The 16,280-nt window shown below is 41.5% G+C and overlaps 3 protein-coding genes across 3 annotated transcripts in view; 1 reads left to right on the top strand and 2 right to left on the bottom strand.

The window, feature by feature from the left end:
- Positions 1 to 660, bottom strand: part of fhl1b (four and a half LIM domains 1b) — a 10,753-nt gene extending 10,093 nt beyond the window's left edge. The window contains exon 1 of the mRNA XM_012835784.3: positions 103 to 660. The gene's annotated coding sequence lies outside the window, so the exon portion shown is untranslated. The remainder of the gene's footprint in view (positions 1 to 102) is intronic.
- A 223-nt stretch (positions 661 to 883) lies between these two features.
- Positions 884 to 8,733, bottom strand: slc9a6b (solute carrier family 9 member 6b). Its single transcript, XM_012835780.3, has 16 exons — positions 8,247 to 8,733; positions 7,617 to 7,816; positions 7,290 to 7,367; positions 6,851 to 6,927; positions 6,658 to 6,770; positions 5,591 to 5,696; positions 5,350 to 5,491; positions 5,069 to 5,174; positions 4,767 to 4,855; positions 4,233 to 4,346; positions 4,015 to 4,126; positions 3,582 to 3,735; positions 3,321 to 3,351; positions 3,063 to 3,151; positions 2,503 to 2,608; positions 884 to 1,922 (listed from the first exon to the last, which is right to left on the bottom strand). The coding sequence occupies exons 1-16, from the start codon at positions 8,524 to 8,526 to the stop codon at positions 1,776 to 1,778; spliced, it is 1,944 nt and encodes a 647-aa protein (XP_012691234.1). The 5' UTR covers positions 8,527 to 8,733; the 3' UTR covers positions 884 to 1,775.
- Positions 8,734 to 9,866: 1,133 nt separating this feature from the next.
- hnrnph1l (heterogeneous nuclear ribonucleoprotein H1, like) lies at positions 9,867 to 15,806 on the top strand. The gene is made up of 11 exons (XM_012835783.3): positions 9,867 to 9,987; positions 11,205 to 11,315; positions 11,427 to 11,582; positions 11,701 to 11,844; positions 12,381 to 12,519; positions 13,417 to 13,628; positions 14,147 to 14,253; positions 14,390 to 14,525; positions 14,661 to 14,744; positions 14,834 to 14,932; positions 15,150 to 15,806. Exons 2-11 carry the CDS (start codon positions 11,228 to 11,230, stop codon positions 15,236 to 15,238), a joined length of 1,254 nt encoding a protein of 417 aa, XP_012691237.1. The 5' UTR covers positions 9,867 to 9,987; positions 11,205 to 11,227; the 3' UTR covers positions 15,239 to 15,806.
- The last annotated feature ends 474 nt before the right edge of the window (positions 15,807 to 16,280 follow it).

The raw sequence follows: 16,280 nt of genomic DNA, 5'->3' as shown, positions 1-16,280 counted from the left end.
TGTCTTAATGTCTGAGATTTTGTGTAAACCCGGTAAAAACAAGATTATTCTGAGGTGATGAACGTATAAAATACGAATACACAAGACGGAATTTCTACTCACCACCAGGGAATTGGAGGAAATCAACGTAAGACTATTGTGCACGCTCTCTCGTCTAAGTTTCTTTCGCTCTTTGAGCCACCCGCATGAATACCGGGATCTGCACGTAGACTGAAGCAGGATACTTAAAAAGAAGACAGGATACGGAAAAGAAGGATATGGTCAAAATTCTACAGTCACCGTCTCAACGAACCAGGAGTTCTCAGTCCATGCTACCATTGGTTTAAGACTGTAGGGCATGTCCTTCCCTTACAGCTCGCTTGAGTTGGGAGCAGAGGACTAGACTGTCTCCCTGAAAACTCGAGATTCAGGGCCAGTTCTGTTGTTCATGTAAGTTGCTATGGTAGCCTGTTTATATGGACTATGAAAGCCATGCAGCCTCAGCATGTAAGCCCACATGAAAGGAACGGCCATTCCCAACTATGCCAACACTTGTTCAAACTCTTTTAGTCTAAACATTTTGAAATGTATCGTTTACCCCTTGAGTATGATTTTGGTGCGGAAAGAATGACATGAAAGTCATGACACGATTGGTCCGCTACTGTACAGTAGGCTACGCACTACACACAGGGTGGAAAAGGTCTCACAATGTAGCCTACGTGGTTAGAGGCTTTTGTATTCCCATATGTTTTTCAGATGAACCATATGTTTTTTTAGATGTTTGTTCAATGTTTTTCCGTGATATTTTAACAGGAGGATTTCTTCTGTAAAAATATGTCCATTTTGGTTCCTAAAAGGCAAAGTGAACCAAAGTATGTAGAAAAAATACTTTGAGAGGTTGTGGTTGCTTCATACAAAATGACAGGTTTAATCTTTTACATTACAATGACATGTAATGGCATATTGTCTATAATGCAGAAGTACTTCAGGGATCACAACACAAAGTGCATAAAATATTTAATCAGGGACTTCTCAGGACAAGTCTCATTAGTGTACAAAGTCATCTCAGTATAAGTCATTTGGAAATGGCACTACTTCTGGAGTTGGACAATACATTATTAGGCACTTAGCGTAGGTACACAGTTTGGCTTTGACAACCCAACAACAGTGGCTTCGTTCCACACAGAAATCAAATACTTGGCTCTAATACAGGGTTAATCTCACTACCCCTGTTGCCTCTTGGCACACGAACCAGAAACACTCTTTATCTTTTCAAACATGAAATACCAAAAAGGGAAAGAAACAGCAACTCTTCAGGATGGTTATAACAAAGTCCTACAAATGAACCAGTGGATGAGACAAATAAATAAGCTAAATAAATACTTACTTGCACACATACAAAAATGCAGAAATATACACAAATCTTGAATCAGAATAGGAAAAAGAACATATAAATTAGTGTGCTTTTTAAGAAGAGGAGGTCTAGTAAATGTCAGTGTCTATTAGTTGAACAGGATAGACAGATTACACACTTTCAATATTTCTTACCATAAAGACTCAGTGTTGTGTTTTAAGTTTAGATTAAAAACAAGCTCAGAAAACAATAACACAAAAATCTGAAGTAACAGAAGTATCACGCACTTAGGACTCCTTACTGCTTACTCTACACACCTATATGGAGAGGTCTACAAATCTGTGGGAGCAAGGGTTTTAAAAGGTCTGGGAAGGAGTACATATTTGTCAGTAGATTGTAACAGATTGTACAACGTAAATCATAATAGGAACCTGTCACTTGCTTAACCAGAGGGTACTGTGGGTCCATATAAGTGGCTGGAGGAGCTGCTTCTTGTAACCGTGCTGATGGATATATCGGTGTACATGGGGCTGCCCATGCCCTCATTCCTAATCAGCTCTGAGTCCTCATCATGCGGGTCACCTTCACTCTACAGCAGGTCACAAACACACAAGACAATCACTGCCAAGCTCATAATCAGCACGATATCTGCTGTGTCAGGTTCTTGTGTGTGTGTGTAAGGGTGTATAAGCACAAATGCATGCATACCTAAGAGTTTAACGTCCGTTGTGTGTGTATGTCAGTGGCGTAACGTAGTTACGATGGGCCCAGGTGCAGGCTATTATGACGGGCTCTAGTCAGTGGCGTAAGACAGTGATTCCCAAATATTTTACAGTCCCGTACCCCCTTTTTCATGTTTGTAACCGCCGCCGCCAAGCCCCCTCCCCCTGCACAGATATTTTGCCTTCAGACTATTTAGATTGACGTAAATATGTCTATGGCCCACGGCTACAGGCCCCAGAGACCCACGGGCCCAGGTGCGACTGCACCTGCTGCACCCCCTATAGTTACGCCCCTGGTGTATGTGTTTCTGTGTGTGAGAGAGATATAGAGCGAGTGCATATCTGTTGTTGCATGTGTGTTTTTATGTATGGGACAGAGAAAAGAGAGAGAAAGAAAGTGTGTTGGTGTGTGTGTGTGTGTGTGTGTGTGTGTGTCGGCCATCTCACCTGGTAGGCCTGTGTGGTGGTGAGGCAGCGTGCCAGAGACCCACAGCATGCTGGCAGAGAAGTGGTGAGTGGGGGTCCACTGTGAGTCAGGAATGGCTTCAGGTATCTGGAGCACAAAGTCAAGGCCTTCACCAATCACGGTCCTGCTCTTACCCCTGGATTCCACCGGTTTACCAATCACGGTCCTGCTCTTACCCCTGGGTTCCACCGGTTCACCAATCACGGTCCTGCTCTTAACCCTGGATTCCACCGGTTGCGGGTCTATGACATTGTTACTTTGTTCTGTCCTCTGTTTTGTCTGCCTGATTATGGACTTGTTGGTTTGGGCATTTTTCCTTGAATTTTAGGCTTCTACCAAGGCTACATTGTTGAATGGTTGAAAAGTAAGGACGGCTGATTTCAGACATGCTCCACACTCTGTTCATTCAGCTGCTCCTCCTGGAGACTCTGGTTGCCCTATTAGCTTTTTGTGCTAAAAGGATTCTTGTACAATAGCAATTATCCATAGGAAAAAATAAACAATAATAATGCAAGTAGACTTAGCACGTGAATAAGGATACTTGTGGTCAAAGGAGTGCCACATTCTAAAGGGCCAAGCTCCTTCGTGTCTGACACCCCTACTTTCTGTCCCGTCCACACCAGCTGTCAGCTTGAACACATACAGATAGATCAAAAACACCAGCACACAAATGTATACTACTTGAGCGCAAGCTCCTAACATATCTCAAAGACAATCACCTATAGATATTTTTATGATTAAGTACTCCATGTTTTTGTATTTTTATTTTTTTTACTGAAACAAAAAAGAAATGGCTTACAGGATTATCTTGGTCTGAATCCACTCCAACACTGTTAAAAAGAGAAATGAAAGATGATTTATAGCTTGTTCATGTGTTGTGCCAGAGTGGTATTCACTTCTTGCACAGTGCATCTGAGCTGGATGGAAAATCAACCAGAGCATATTTTTCGTCCTGGATAATCAGGGACGTGCTGAATGCAGAAGACGTTGCGGAAGTGAACAGGCCCAGTCAATTCACCGGATGTGCATGAAGGCAAGTGAACAGGCCCAGACAACTCACCGGATGTTCATGAAGGACAGCATCGGTGTGGTGCCACCCCCACACACCCACACTGTGAAGAAGACAATGAGGAGGGTGCTGGAGAACGTCATCCGCCGGGCATACGTTGACGTGTCCCGGATGGCGAGGGCGAACGCCATAGCCCCACGCAGACCTGTGAGTGAGATCCCAGAATACGGGGGGGTTAAGGGGTACAGTAGCAGAGCATCAGGCAGGGTCCTCAGCCCAATCAACAGTCTGTCGACAGAAAGCTAGAGTCCTGAGTGCAAAAGTACTATCTGTGACGAACAGAGAACAGGCTGCCATTATCTTACAGCCATATCTATACCTTGGTTACCTATTAACCATTCAAATGACAAGCTGATTGAGAGTACAAACACCTAACCCTGGTTACAGTAAGAAATCATATGAATCTAATGGATCTGGAATTTACCCGAAAACATCATGACATGCTGGAAATTGGAACTGATCTTGTTTTTGCGGCCCAGGTTGAGCAGGAAGGAGAGGGGGTAGATATTTGCTGCCCGGCCAAGAAACACAGCAATCTATTGGGACATCAGTCAAGGGCTGATTCTGAAAATAACTGTTCAACATCAATGACTGAAAATGACAGACAGAATTAAAAGTATGCTAAATGACATGTTAGGATACGAATGCTCCCAGTATGAACAGGGGGTTGAATACGTGGTACTGGAAGGAGAATAAGGTCAACCCCATGTAGGAGAAGATGAAATTTTCAGCCAGAAAATTCAGCAACTCAAAGAGCTGTGGAGAAAAAAAAAGTCCAAGATAAAGGTCCAAAATATTTTCAGGTCTTGAGCACCAATGCCCTTAGACTTTCCACTGCGCCACAGCTTTGCTAGGGAACACTAATCATTTAAATAGTTACACAATGTGTGCGTTTTTTTTGTCTTGAATGAACAATTAAACCCTTGACTCAAACATTCAGATGTTTATTTCGAAACAATAATACAATCTTGTCATTTTATTAAATTGCTGATATTGCCCTTACATTATTAAAATAATGAGCTTTTGAGAAACATCAGATTGGTATATGCCCACACACCGATATTAATATAATACTGAGCCACAGCATCCCCCAAAACATAATTCCTGTTTGATTATTATTAATTTAACTAATAATTTGGTGAAGGGTTGTCTTAAGCATGCAGGGGTTTGCATCACCTGTTTGGTCCTGTCCTTAGACTCATCTGAAAGGTTATTGTAGGTGTAGTGGGCCTGAGTCATTCCACAGAACACCACAGCCACAACACCTGTGGAGGGAAACCAGGAATCCATTAATATGTGAACAGAAAAGATGGTGGTTTGTGTGTGTGTGTGTGTGTGTGTGTGTGTGTGTGTGTGTGTGTGTGAGATAGAGAGATAGAGAGTGCGGGTGGTGAGATGGAGTAAGTAAGAGAAGGGCCAGACTCAGGAGTAAAAAGACCATACTTTTATAAAGCGTTGAATAGCAATAATAATGGTACCTGTAAATCCACAGGCCTCGGCCAGCAGGAAGGTGCTCCAGGACATGAGGAAGAAGAGTGCTGTCTCCAGCAGGGGGAACTCACGCAACTTGGTGAATTTAGTGACGTGCAGAGACAAACACAGAGTCAAGGAACAGCTCACAAGACCAGCCAACTGAAGAGGCCACCCAGGCAATAGCAGAAGTCTTCCCACAGACAGACGTCTACACTGACATAACAGAGGGTCATGAAAGGGCAAATCAGGAGTATTCAATTTGATCTGGGTTCTTTGTAAAGGATATGAGGGAGGTCATAACGCCAGTGACCACTCCAAGGGCGAATGACCCACTGAAGACACCCAGGAACACACCCACAGACTTCAACATGGCGCTAGCATCGAATGTGTGGTGGTTATCTCCTGCCGGCTGGTAAGCTAGAATAGATCTGAGGTGCAATGGCAAACACACAAAGAAAAGCACTTTCATTGCATCTTAGAGCTGATAAAAAAAAGAATTATGTAAAATGTATGAGTGCCAAACTCACGAGGACAGAATGATGGCCACAGCATCATTGAGAACACTCTCCCCGAACAGCAGTGCATAAAGGTCCACGTCCACCTTCAGCTCATTAAATATGGCAAGAACTGTCACTAAACAAAACAAAAAGACAATATTAAAGCGTGTGCAGTTTCAGAGTGTGAGAACCTGAAACAATACCATTAAGATTTTGGGACCGAGGTTTACTAAATATTCATGATACTGGACAGCTTATCCCAACCTGTGACAGTGAATCCATATGAGTGTAAATGGTTGACCAATCTGACCATGATTCCTATCAGTGCAAGGTGGCTTATGTTTGATTTCATTATCCTGTGGAGAAGGGGGCCCTCTAGTGGATTTAGACTGCCACATCAAGAGTGTACATCTTTATGCGGTGATAGAACAGACACCATTTGTATTTTTGGTGCCCATTATCTGTTACCTTGATGTATGAAATAAATATATGTTCTACTACATGTGATACATGTACAACACTTATTCTTCTTACTGTGTTATTAACTTCCTAACTTTCTATTTATGGCTTTCATTAACTGCCTTGTTTCAGTCATATATTCATCCATTACACACACAAAAAAAGTCAGTTAATTGGTTAACATTTTAATATAAATGAAAGCCAGACTGTATCCCCCCTTCCATAACACTGACAGGGTAGCCTGCCCCACAATGTTTACATATCTCCCTTCTTGAATAACAGGAAAATTAGTCAACATAATATCGTAAGTCAAAACAAGTCTGTACAAAGGTCTTCTTAGGTTTGTTGACTTGCATGCTATGTCTATATTGAGATTTTACAGATCAGTTGATTGTGCCTAAATACTAGGAAGCACTTGAAATGGCTTTCTCAAAACCTCAGATTATACCATGTAGTGGCAACAGTAACACAGTTTGCCCTAAACACTATTGCAAAACATTCCCCTCCAAATGTTTATGTGTACATACATTTTAGTATAGTGCTTGTGTGTCTAAATTAAGGTCCACTTGAAATGATGTACTAAAATCAACATCCCTTTCTATGTCACTGTATGCCATGATGAGATTGGCTGCATGTACCTGGGTCTGTGGCAGAGATTATGGCACCAAAGAAAAGGCAATCAGTGAAGAAAAAGTCCCCATGAATTTGACCTACAGCTTTCATAAAAGCAACAAAGCCATACAGTAACGACCTACAATGAAGGAAGAACAGTTTAGTAAGGTAAGGCCCATAATATTCTAGTGAAGGAAAAACAGAGAACTTTGCACTCACCCAATAACAAGGCATGAGATGGCTGTGCCCATAAAAGCATAGGTGAGAATGGAGCCCAGGTTTCTAAAGAAATGCCTCTATAAATACAGAAACCAAAGACAAGCCATAACATAAATTAACCATTGGTAAACACTGAAATACTCATTAAAGGTGCAGTGAATATTTTGTCTAGCAAAAATTGAAAATGCTTCTGTTTCCCCATTTCAGCTGATTTATGTCTGGCCACTCTAAACACACAATAAGTGCGTAAAAACACCTCAATGTATCTACATGCAAAGTATTATCCTTCATGACGCACTATTATCCTCTAATGCATATCATTATTTTAGGTCTAGTTTAATGTTTTCACAACAAAAACAACTGACTGCACCTTCAATGTAGGAGGCTGTGTGCAAAGGATCACTGAAGTCATTGTCACATGAGGATTGTGCAATCTTACCCTTTTGAGGCTGTAGCCTGCATGAAAGATTATAGGGGGCAGCAGGATATTGAAGAAAATCTCTGGGTCAAAGGTGACCTGGTGGAGAGAAGAAAACCTACTGTTGAAAACTAAGATGGTACCCACTGTCAATGTCAATATCCGGAATAGGAGTTTGAATGATGATTCAGACACAATAACAAAATGTTTAGTGTAGAGGTAGACACTGGGACCTTATTTTAGTAAAATATAAAATCAGTCTTATGCTAGCTTCATTGTGACTTTGGTTAAATTGAGAAGATGTAATGTGTTTTTATACACATACAATCTGGTATGATTCATATGTACCTTCTTCAGCATTTCAGCATCTGGGATGTCCTGACCATCAGTTTCTCTTACTTCACCCTTCAGTGTGTACTCGTAAAAGTGACCACTGACATTGACCAGTAAGGTGGCTGGACTGGCATTCATGGCACAGCTCAAAGTGACATTGTTAAGATCCTGTTGCCCATGGATCCCAAAACGTAGTATCACACCAACCAACAGGCCTGTTTAAATATATAGCCAATTTTAGAGGAGGAAGAGTTATTACTTAAGAGTTATTACTATTTCTACCACATTAAAAAACAGCTTGCCCTGAACCCAAGTTAATAAATATGTGTTTTTGTGTAATACCACATATTTAGGTATTTATGATTTGTGTTCCACTAGCACCTCTGCCCAAAAGGGGGCACAAACTAGATAGTGCTTCAGGCTTTAGTATCAAAGTTCTAAACACGAGTTTCTCATCTGTACACAGCAGCACAGGCCAAAGAAAGTTAACACAGAGTACCCGATAACCCAAACTATGCTGAATAAATTACTGTCAGGCTTATGATATTAACTTATCTTTGCAAGTGGACATGTGGTACCATGGCACAAGTGAGAAGCTAGTTAAAGGCTATCACCCAGCTGCCACACAAACACTCATATTCTTACCATAAATCATTGCCAGTCCTGTTTCATGTAAAAACCTGAAACGTCGATGCTTGAAGAGCCATATTGTTAAAATTGTTAGCGTTAGAAGCATAATAAAAATGAGAAGATCGGCACTGTCCTGCCTGTGGTCTTCTTCTGCCTTTCTTTCTGATATTACATTGGCCATACCGGTGTTCTCGGTTTGACAACTTACATAATGAAACAGACATGTCATCATGCAAAACAAAACGACAAAATCATTTTTTTCCAAAGAAATGTAACTTCTGGTTTCAGACCCCATAATGCAGCAATTTCACGTACGATCTCCGCGATATCAATTAACTATTAAGTCGTTGTCATCGCTGTGTGAACTAACGTATTGGCACACTGTGGCAGCCTTTGCTGTTCGGACCTGTATCGGACCGTTAGCTACTGCTACCAGATATATTACATAGGCGCTACCAGGGCGCTGCTGTAGCACCGTGAAACTGGCCTAAATAGTGCAGGTCGCTTCCGGTCTCGATTTCAGCGATGAGCAGTGTTACAACCGCCTAAATAAGACATCCGGTTTTTGGCAATTGCTGCCTAAAACTATTGTCAACATGTCAAAATAAATGTCCAGTCTAAAACTGTTACAACAAGACGCTCGTTACGAACGGTGAGCGTTGAAAATAAACGTAATTGAAAAACAATCGTACTGTATGTATGGTGACGTAGATCCTAATGTAAGTGAAATAGGTCTATATATTTCACTGTTATTTTGGTTATCATTAAAGTGTTAAAAATGTTACCATGTAGGCCTACATAGCCAAGAAAAAGGAGTGAGTTCACTTGTTTATAACTTTTTTTTCATAATAACATACCATGTCCATATGGCGTACGCAGCATTTCAAGCATGTGGCCTATTGACCTCTACAGGCGTAATTGACATACATTGTTACTGCAATAGTTGTTAGGCTGAGAAAACTTCAAATTGCAGAGGGGTAAAATCTCTTTATTATAAGGTGCAGGACAAGATCTTGAAATTCAAAAGTGGTAAATTGTCGTCCGTATGGCATACACAGCTTTTCAAATACGTGGCCTATTGATCTCTATAGGCCCCTTGCTTGAAAGATTGTGGATACAATTCCCCACTTTTTATTTCACAATCATGTTCTACACCCTCTAATAAAGAGATTTGACCCCTATGTTAAGAGGGTACAATTTGTAGTTGTCTCACCCTAACAACTTTTGCAGCACCAGTCTATTGGACTTGTAATTATTATTCCATGCTATTGGGAATGGCAATCTGTGAGATGTAGTGATTATTCATTTTTACTTCATTGTGCAGTGACGCAAGTGCCGTAAAAGGGAGGTTTTTCTTATTTTAAGGTGAGACATTTCTCGGAACAATTAGTGTGGTTTGATATTCCACACAAAAGCATATATATAAAACCTAGGCTAACAACATTGGTGAAATGGGGCGATGTGTTAGCCCTACATATGTTTTAGAGCATTCCATTTCAAAATGATTTACCGCTACATCGATTAAATCAAAGTAAGATCGTTTAGTTTTGCCTTTACTTTGATTTTTTACCGTCTCCCATCCAGAAATCGAGACCGGAAGCGACCCGCACTATTTAGGCTAGTTTCACGCTGCTAAACGGAAGAACCAAAAAGCCTTCTCACCGGGTAGCGCACGCGCAGCGCGGTCTCGGTTCAGATTGGAGTGTGCATCATTGAGCAGTGTCGCTGTGACAATTTCATTACGAATTACTTAAAGGTAATAGTATCTTAACTATGTATATTGTTGTTGCATGACTTGGGGACTTTCTGGAATCATTTTTGTAATAATAATGTTTGGGGCTTTAGGATGTAAGCATATGTCTACGACTTCTTCATGTAGGCGCGCGTAGTCTTTCATTGTGGCTGAGCAAACTCGCTAGCGAGGATAGCTAACCCAGATTTGTAGGCCTGGGGCCATTGTCTACCGCCGTACAAATTTAGCGGCAAGCTAGTAACTGTTAAACCACTTAGCCAAGGCTGTTAACAACTTGCCTCTATCTGTCTGTTAATGTGTGATCTTGTAATGTCTACGCAGTCCAAATTGTATCATAATATATAGATCGCTAGTTAGACCTTTTTTGTTCTTTTTTTGCATTGGATGTGCTAGCTAGCTAACATTTGTCACATGTTTCCCGGTATGATGGTAAAGTAGCTTAGCGCTGGCGTAACTAGACTAGTCTTCCTATGCCTATGAGAACACCACTGAAAGCTAACTTAGCATTAGCTGCTCAAATTGCGTGAGAATGCCATCGACACCGAACTATCTCAGGTAAATGTAGCTAGATAGCTAGCTATTTTCGACACGGCTTAGGCCTGGCCTTAATATCTCAGATGTAAGGCTATATGTTGTCTCCAAGTTGGTCAGAGAACGGCTTTTCGTGTTTTTTTTTTTCTGTCAGCCAAACCACCTACAAGTAGCTAACGTTAACCAAGAAGAGACTAAACATACTAGCGAATTGGCTAGTATGTTTAGTCTCTACTTAGCTAACGTTAGCTACATTTAGCCATGTGTTCTTTGTATCGTTTCCTAGATCGATAAACTATCTTAAAGACAATTGACTAGCACGGTAAAAGGACGCCACCGTTAGTTAGCTGCTTGGCTACCTTAAAGGATTTGGACTCAGTTGTGCGTGCTTTTTCTGTTGCATAATGTTAGGAGAATCTTGGGTATCATATAATGTCCCTTTTGAACCTGCCTGGCAGGGACATTCCGTGGAAGTAATGTTAACGGTCTTTGAGTAAGCTAGGACGTTAATGGAGTTTTCTGTGGAGAACGAAATGAAATCATGGCAACAAATGATGACTACCTCAACAGAGGTGTTCCGCGATAACGGAGAAACGGCTTTCATTGAACACCAGTTGGTATGATCTCTGCTTGACGAGAGTGTGCTGATTTAACTTCATGGTCATTTTGTAATATTAATTATAATTTAGATCTGACCTGACATTCTCCAAACATGGCCGATGAGGGATTTGTTGTGCGGGTTCGTGGATTACCGTGGTCATCATCAGTGGATGAAGTCTCCAGGTTCTTCTCAGGAAATGGTATGAATCGTATCCTTATATGTTTTTTTTAGAAATAATGTCTTTTTATTTAGGAATATATTTAATTGTCCAAAATGTAATCTCTAATATTGTAATATGCTTCCCGTACAGATTGTAAAGTGGCTAACAATGGCACAGCGATCAACTTTACCTATACCAGAGAAGGCCGGCCTAGTGGAGAGGCTTTTGTGGAGCTGGAAACGGAGGATGACTTGAAGATTGCTCTCAAAAAAGACAGGGAAAGCATGGGACACAGATATGTGGAGGGTAAGATGTGGAAAAAGGCATTGTGTGTATCAGTTGGATATCTAGTGTCTCTTATTTGTAGTGTTCTTTGTTTTACTATTGTAAAGATGTATGTAAAGGTCAATGTGTTGTTTCACAGTGTTTAAATCAAACAACGTCGAGATGGACTGGGTCATGAAGCATACTGGGCCTAGCTGCCCAGAGACTGATGGGGACGGGCTGGTGCGATTGCGTGGCCTGCCCTTTGGGTGCAGCAAAGAGGAGATTGTCCAATTCTTCGCAGGTATGATTAAGCCTCTTCTTAAACCTCTCCCGGGCTTAGATATGTTAGCTTTGCGAAAAATACCGAAGCAAATGCACCGCCTGTAATTTTGTATTATTATTGTGTGGTGGTTTTTTTCTCCCTCGTATGATATAAGTCTGGATGTGTGGATCTCTTTTAATGATATTGAGAAATGCCTGATTTAGATACCCTGGTCCTTAAATACAACCCATCAAAAGCCAAACAAACCGTTTGTATACCACTTTTCTTCTGTAAGGTATTTTTGCGCCTTAGGATAAAATTCCTTGTCTCTTTTGCATTTGCGAAAACCCTTTTCCACCGTCAAAATGACTCAGACTTATAATAATGCGAAGACTGTCGCCAAATAATGGTGAGCGTAATTGTTGGTCATGTGGAAAGGCATCTGAGTAACCTTTTTGTTTATTTTATTAATTTCTTTCTTTCTTTGTATTCTGAAGGAGATGAAGTGAGAGCACTGTGAATGGGCATGTGATTTAATGTGTCCCCTACTGGGGTATTCTGTCCTTGGGTTGAAGGGTTGGAAATCGTGCCAAATGGGATAACATTGCCGGTGGACTTCCAGGGGAGGAGTACGGGGGAGGCCTTCGTGCAGTTTGCATCACAGGATATAGCTGAAAAGGCTCTAAAGAAACACAAGGAAAGAATAGGGCACAGGTGGGGATGGATGGTTGGCTGGTTAAGCTGCTTCTCTAATGGAATTTAACTGTCATGAGGAACGCCTCTGTGGTAACATCATATTACATGAATCTGCACATGCTACATCGACATCACACAGCACCTTTAAGGGACATGTAAAGACTTTCTGGACACTAGTGTGTGTGTGTGTGTGTGTATAAGTGAATGCACATGGCTGCAGTTCTGAATGGATGGGGAGTGGTGAACTGTAAATTACTCTGCATTTATAAATGTGACCCTGCACCAGGTGTATCAGTAGTACAATTTAGTGGCCCATTTTGAATCTGGAATTCAACTATGTTAAGATGGTCTTAACTCTGTCCTCCAAACTATTTCATTAAAGGTAATTGCACTGTGACATACACATTAAGTAACACTAAGCTCCTAAACCCTCCTGAGTACTTGTTGGTTCCAGTTGTATTCAAATTCTAAGGGCCAGCCTCCCTGTGCACATGGATTTCTTAGTCACAGGGAAATGTCTGGTTATGCAATTTGACCCTTCCATTGACCGATATTGGACACTTGACACTGTCAGTTCGATGGTACGCTTCTTGTCTTTTTGTACAGAACTATGTCAGTTGGAAACGTGCAAACAACTCCCTGGGAGGGTGGGAGGGCTCTCGCTTTCCTTTAGTTAAAATATGCCTACTGCATATAAATATGGCTAATAAAACATGTTCAGTGTTCTGAGGACTCCTAAACAGACTGCAAACAGATTTTCATGCCACATTAGTTCAGAGCTGTGTAAAATATGTCTTGTCCCTAATAACAAGGCCAGGATTATTTCAGTCCTTGTCTATGTTGATTGCTACTGGTGATTTCCTCTGTGTTCTAGGGTGATAATATTGGGTCTAATATTTGTCCTTGTGCTCCTAGGTATATTGAAATCTTCAAGAGTAGTCGTGCTGAGGTCCGAACAAATTACGAACCTCCCCGCAAAGCCATGGGCGGCATGCAGAGACCCAGCCCGTATGACCGGCCCAGCGGCGGCGGTGGTGGCGGAGGCGGCGGCGGTGGGGGGCGAGGCTACAATGGCATGAGTCGAGGTGGCTCATTTGACAGGATGCGGCGTGGCGGCTATGGTGGAGGTGAGTTGTTTCTGACTCAGTACTTTGGTATGAGATTCGATGTTGGCACTACAATAAACATGTAGAGGTTTTCCGATGGTCCTTTGGCTATTTGGACTAAAACTAGCACGCTAACCGACTTGCTAACAGCCAACAAAACTACCTAGCTTGCTAACCGCCAACAGGACTACCTAGCTTGCTAACCGCCAACAGAACTACCTAGCTTGCTAACTGATATATTTGGCAGTTGTGAAGAGCCTTGGAGGCTAGTGGGAACAAGAGGTGTGTATCTCCCTCATATGACCATATACTCTCCAAATGAATGAGGATATAATGCAAACCAGCGCCCTACAAAAAACGTGCGGAAATATTTTTTGAATGCATGATGCTTTAAACATGAAAGTTTGACATCAGAGATGAGCAGTTTGTTATATTTATCCTTTATATTCAGTTATAGTTGTGTTGAATATTAGGGAAAATAAAAGGACATCACAGAATGTCTAACTTGATGCTTTTATCTCCTTAATTATGCTTCACAGATGGGCGCTACAGTGAGGGAGGTGGCTCAACTTTCCACAGCACGACCGGTCATTGTGTGCATATGAGGGGACTACCATATCGAGCCTCAGAAAATGACATCTATAGTGTAAGTAACTTTGGGTCTTAGTGTGCCAGATAAACTAATGAGCTAATGATCTACATATGCTTTCAGTAGAATATTGAAACCCCTTCTAGACAAGATTTAATGAAATCTTTTTTTTCTCTCGCCTTCCCCTCTGTAGTTCTTCTCTCCACTCAACCCAGTGCGTGTGCACATTGAGGTTGGGCCTGATGGCAGGGTGACGGGGGAAGCAGACGTGGAGTTTGCTACACATGAGGATGCCGTGGCGGCCATGTCAAAAGACAAGGCCAGCATGCGTAAGTCTGAGATGAGACTTAAGCAGTGGTGCTTCTGTGTCACCCATTCAGTCCTTTGTATTTTTAAATGAACTGAATCCATGTCCGGAGTCCCTTACCTTTTATTTCATGTGCTTCTCCTTTTTCATTTTTCAGAGCACCGTTATATTGAGCTGTTCCTAAACTCAACAGCAGGGGGCAGCAGTGGAGGCTATGGCAGCCAAATGATGGGAGGAATGAGTAAGATCTTCAAGCAGTACTTGTGGGGAAACAGGGGGGTGCATATTATGTAGAATCACTATTTCTAATTATATTTGTTTGTTTAACAGGCAGCCCATCCTCTTACGGGCACAGTAGCCAACAGATGAGCACTGGATACCAAGGTGGCTATAGTGGTCAGTCCAGCATGGGCGGCTACAATGACTACAGTAAGTGTCAGCTTTGTGTGTTGTGTAGGGTTGGACGATAATTGAGTCAAATAGGAATTTATTTGATGTCTTGATGTGTGTTATTACCATCACCAAATAATGAATGTGTGTGTGGTAGGAGAGTATACTTTTACTCCCTTAATTTTCCATTCTTACCACTACACCTTTTACTTCACAATGCCTTGGTCCAAACGTGTGTATTTGTGTCTTCTGTCAGGTAGCCAGAGCGGAATGAACAGCAGCTACTATGGCGGCAGTCGGGGATCGGTCGGCATGAATGGCATGGGGGCAGGCTGGGGGATGTGAGGACTCAACAGATTCCAGCATGTTTCAGTGTTTTTTTGTTTTTGTTTTTTTGTTTTTTAGTTAGATACTGTACAGACAACATCTGTTATGCCTGCAAGATAAAACAAGGCCAAGGTTTTATTTTTATCCCTCTGTTCTGTAACCTTGTTACTAGAATCGGTGCATCCATTTTATTTTGACTTGTGAAGTGGAGATAACACATGGGTTGCGAAAAATCGGTTCCGTCTGGCTTGAAGTTGCACAGTTTGTAACCCGTCCCAGCCAAGTGTGCTTTTTGTATATACGGTGATGACTGCTTGTGACAGAAGCTACAAACATTTCTAGCTCTTCCTCTCATGAGGTCAAATGTTCTTTACCTTTGGATTTAATATCAACTTTTATAATGTCAACAAGCATTGTTGGAATAGTTTTCTGTTTGTTTTTGTATTGAAACGGAAAAAAATGTTTTTCTTCATACGAATTTAATACATGTGATATGCATATTTTTATTAATATTCTTAAGGATATTTCATTTCCTTCAAAAATCTCTTGTTTGGTTGTCCACAGTAAATAAACTTCTTCAACAATGTTCTGCCTCTTAGGTCCTTGCCTACCTTTTCTGTGGATTAGTAAGGCGTTCTGTTCCAAAACTAGCAGGCTTAATACCTTGCAAACACCACCAACAGCCCAGTTGACACTGATAGAAGCTTGTCAACATATTAACTGGTGTCTTTTGGCAGTATAGCTGGCAATGTCATGCTGTGAAAGCCATTTTAGCAAGGTGTTCCAGTGAGGAAACAGATTATATAGTGCATATCCTGGATGGCTAGTGGGAAAAACACAGGTGTTTACCCATATGACCATATACTATCAAAATGAATTTGAGGATGATCCCAAAACTAGTTGCCTATAAAACCATAACCTCAAAGTGTTTCATTGTGGCATAGTGTTACTCTAACCGCACAGAAGCTATCTGGATTCCGGATTATTCATTGCATACTACTATATACACTCTACCCTCTTCAACGTGGTCCTGCCTCAGTTTAGAACCTATTGTAATCTT

The sequence above is a fragment of the Clupea harengus genome, chromosome 8, assembly GCF_900700415.2.
Source record: "Clupea harengus chromosome 8, Ch_v2.0.2, whole genome shotgun sequence".
NCBI classification, from domain to species: domain Eukaryota; kingdom Metazoa; phylum Chordata; class Actinopteri; order Clupeiformes; family Clupeidae; genus Clupea; species Clupea harengus.
This window is presented reverse-complemented; position numbering and strand designations above follow the sequence as displayed.

Coding starts and splice junctions, on each gene's coding strand:
- slc9a6b (XM_012835780.3), bottom strand. CDS start 8,526: ATGGGGTCTGAAACCAGAAGTTACATTTCTTTGGAAAAAAATGATTTT. Junction 6,928..7,289: donor CAGGCTACAGCCTCAAAAGG/GTAAGATTGCAC, acceptor CTGTATTTATAG/AGGCATTTCTTTAGAAACCT. Junction 2,609..3,062: donor TGGCACTCCTTTGACCACAA/GTATCCTTATTC, acceptor TTTGTGCTCCAG/ATACCTGAAGCCATTCCTGA.
- hnrnph1l (XM_012835783.3), top strand. CDS start 11,228: ATGGCCGATGAGGGATTTGTTGTGCGGGTTCGTGGATTACCGTGGTCA. Junction 11,845..12,380: donor GATTGTCCAATTCTTCGCAG/GTATGATTAAGC, acceptor CTTGGGTTGAAG/GGTTGGAAATCGTGCCAAAT. Junction 14,933..15,149: donor GGGCGGCTACAATGACTACA/GTAAGTGTCAGC, acceptor GTCTTCTGTCAG/GTAGCCAGAGCGGAATGAAC.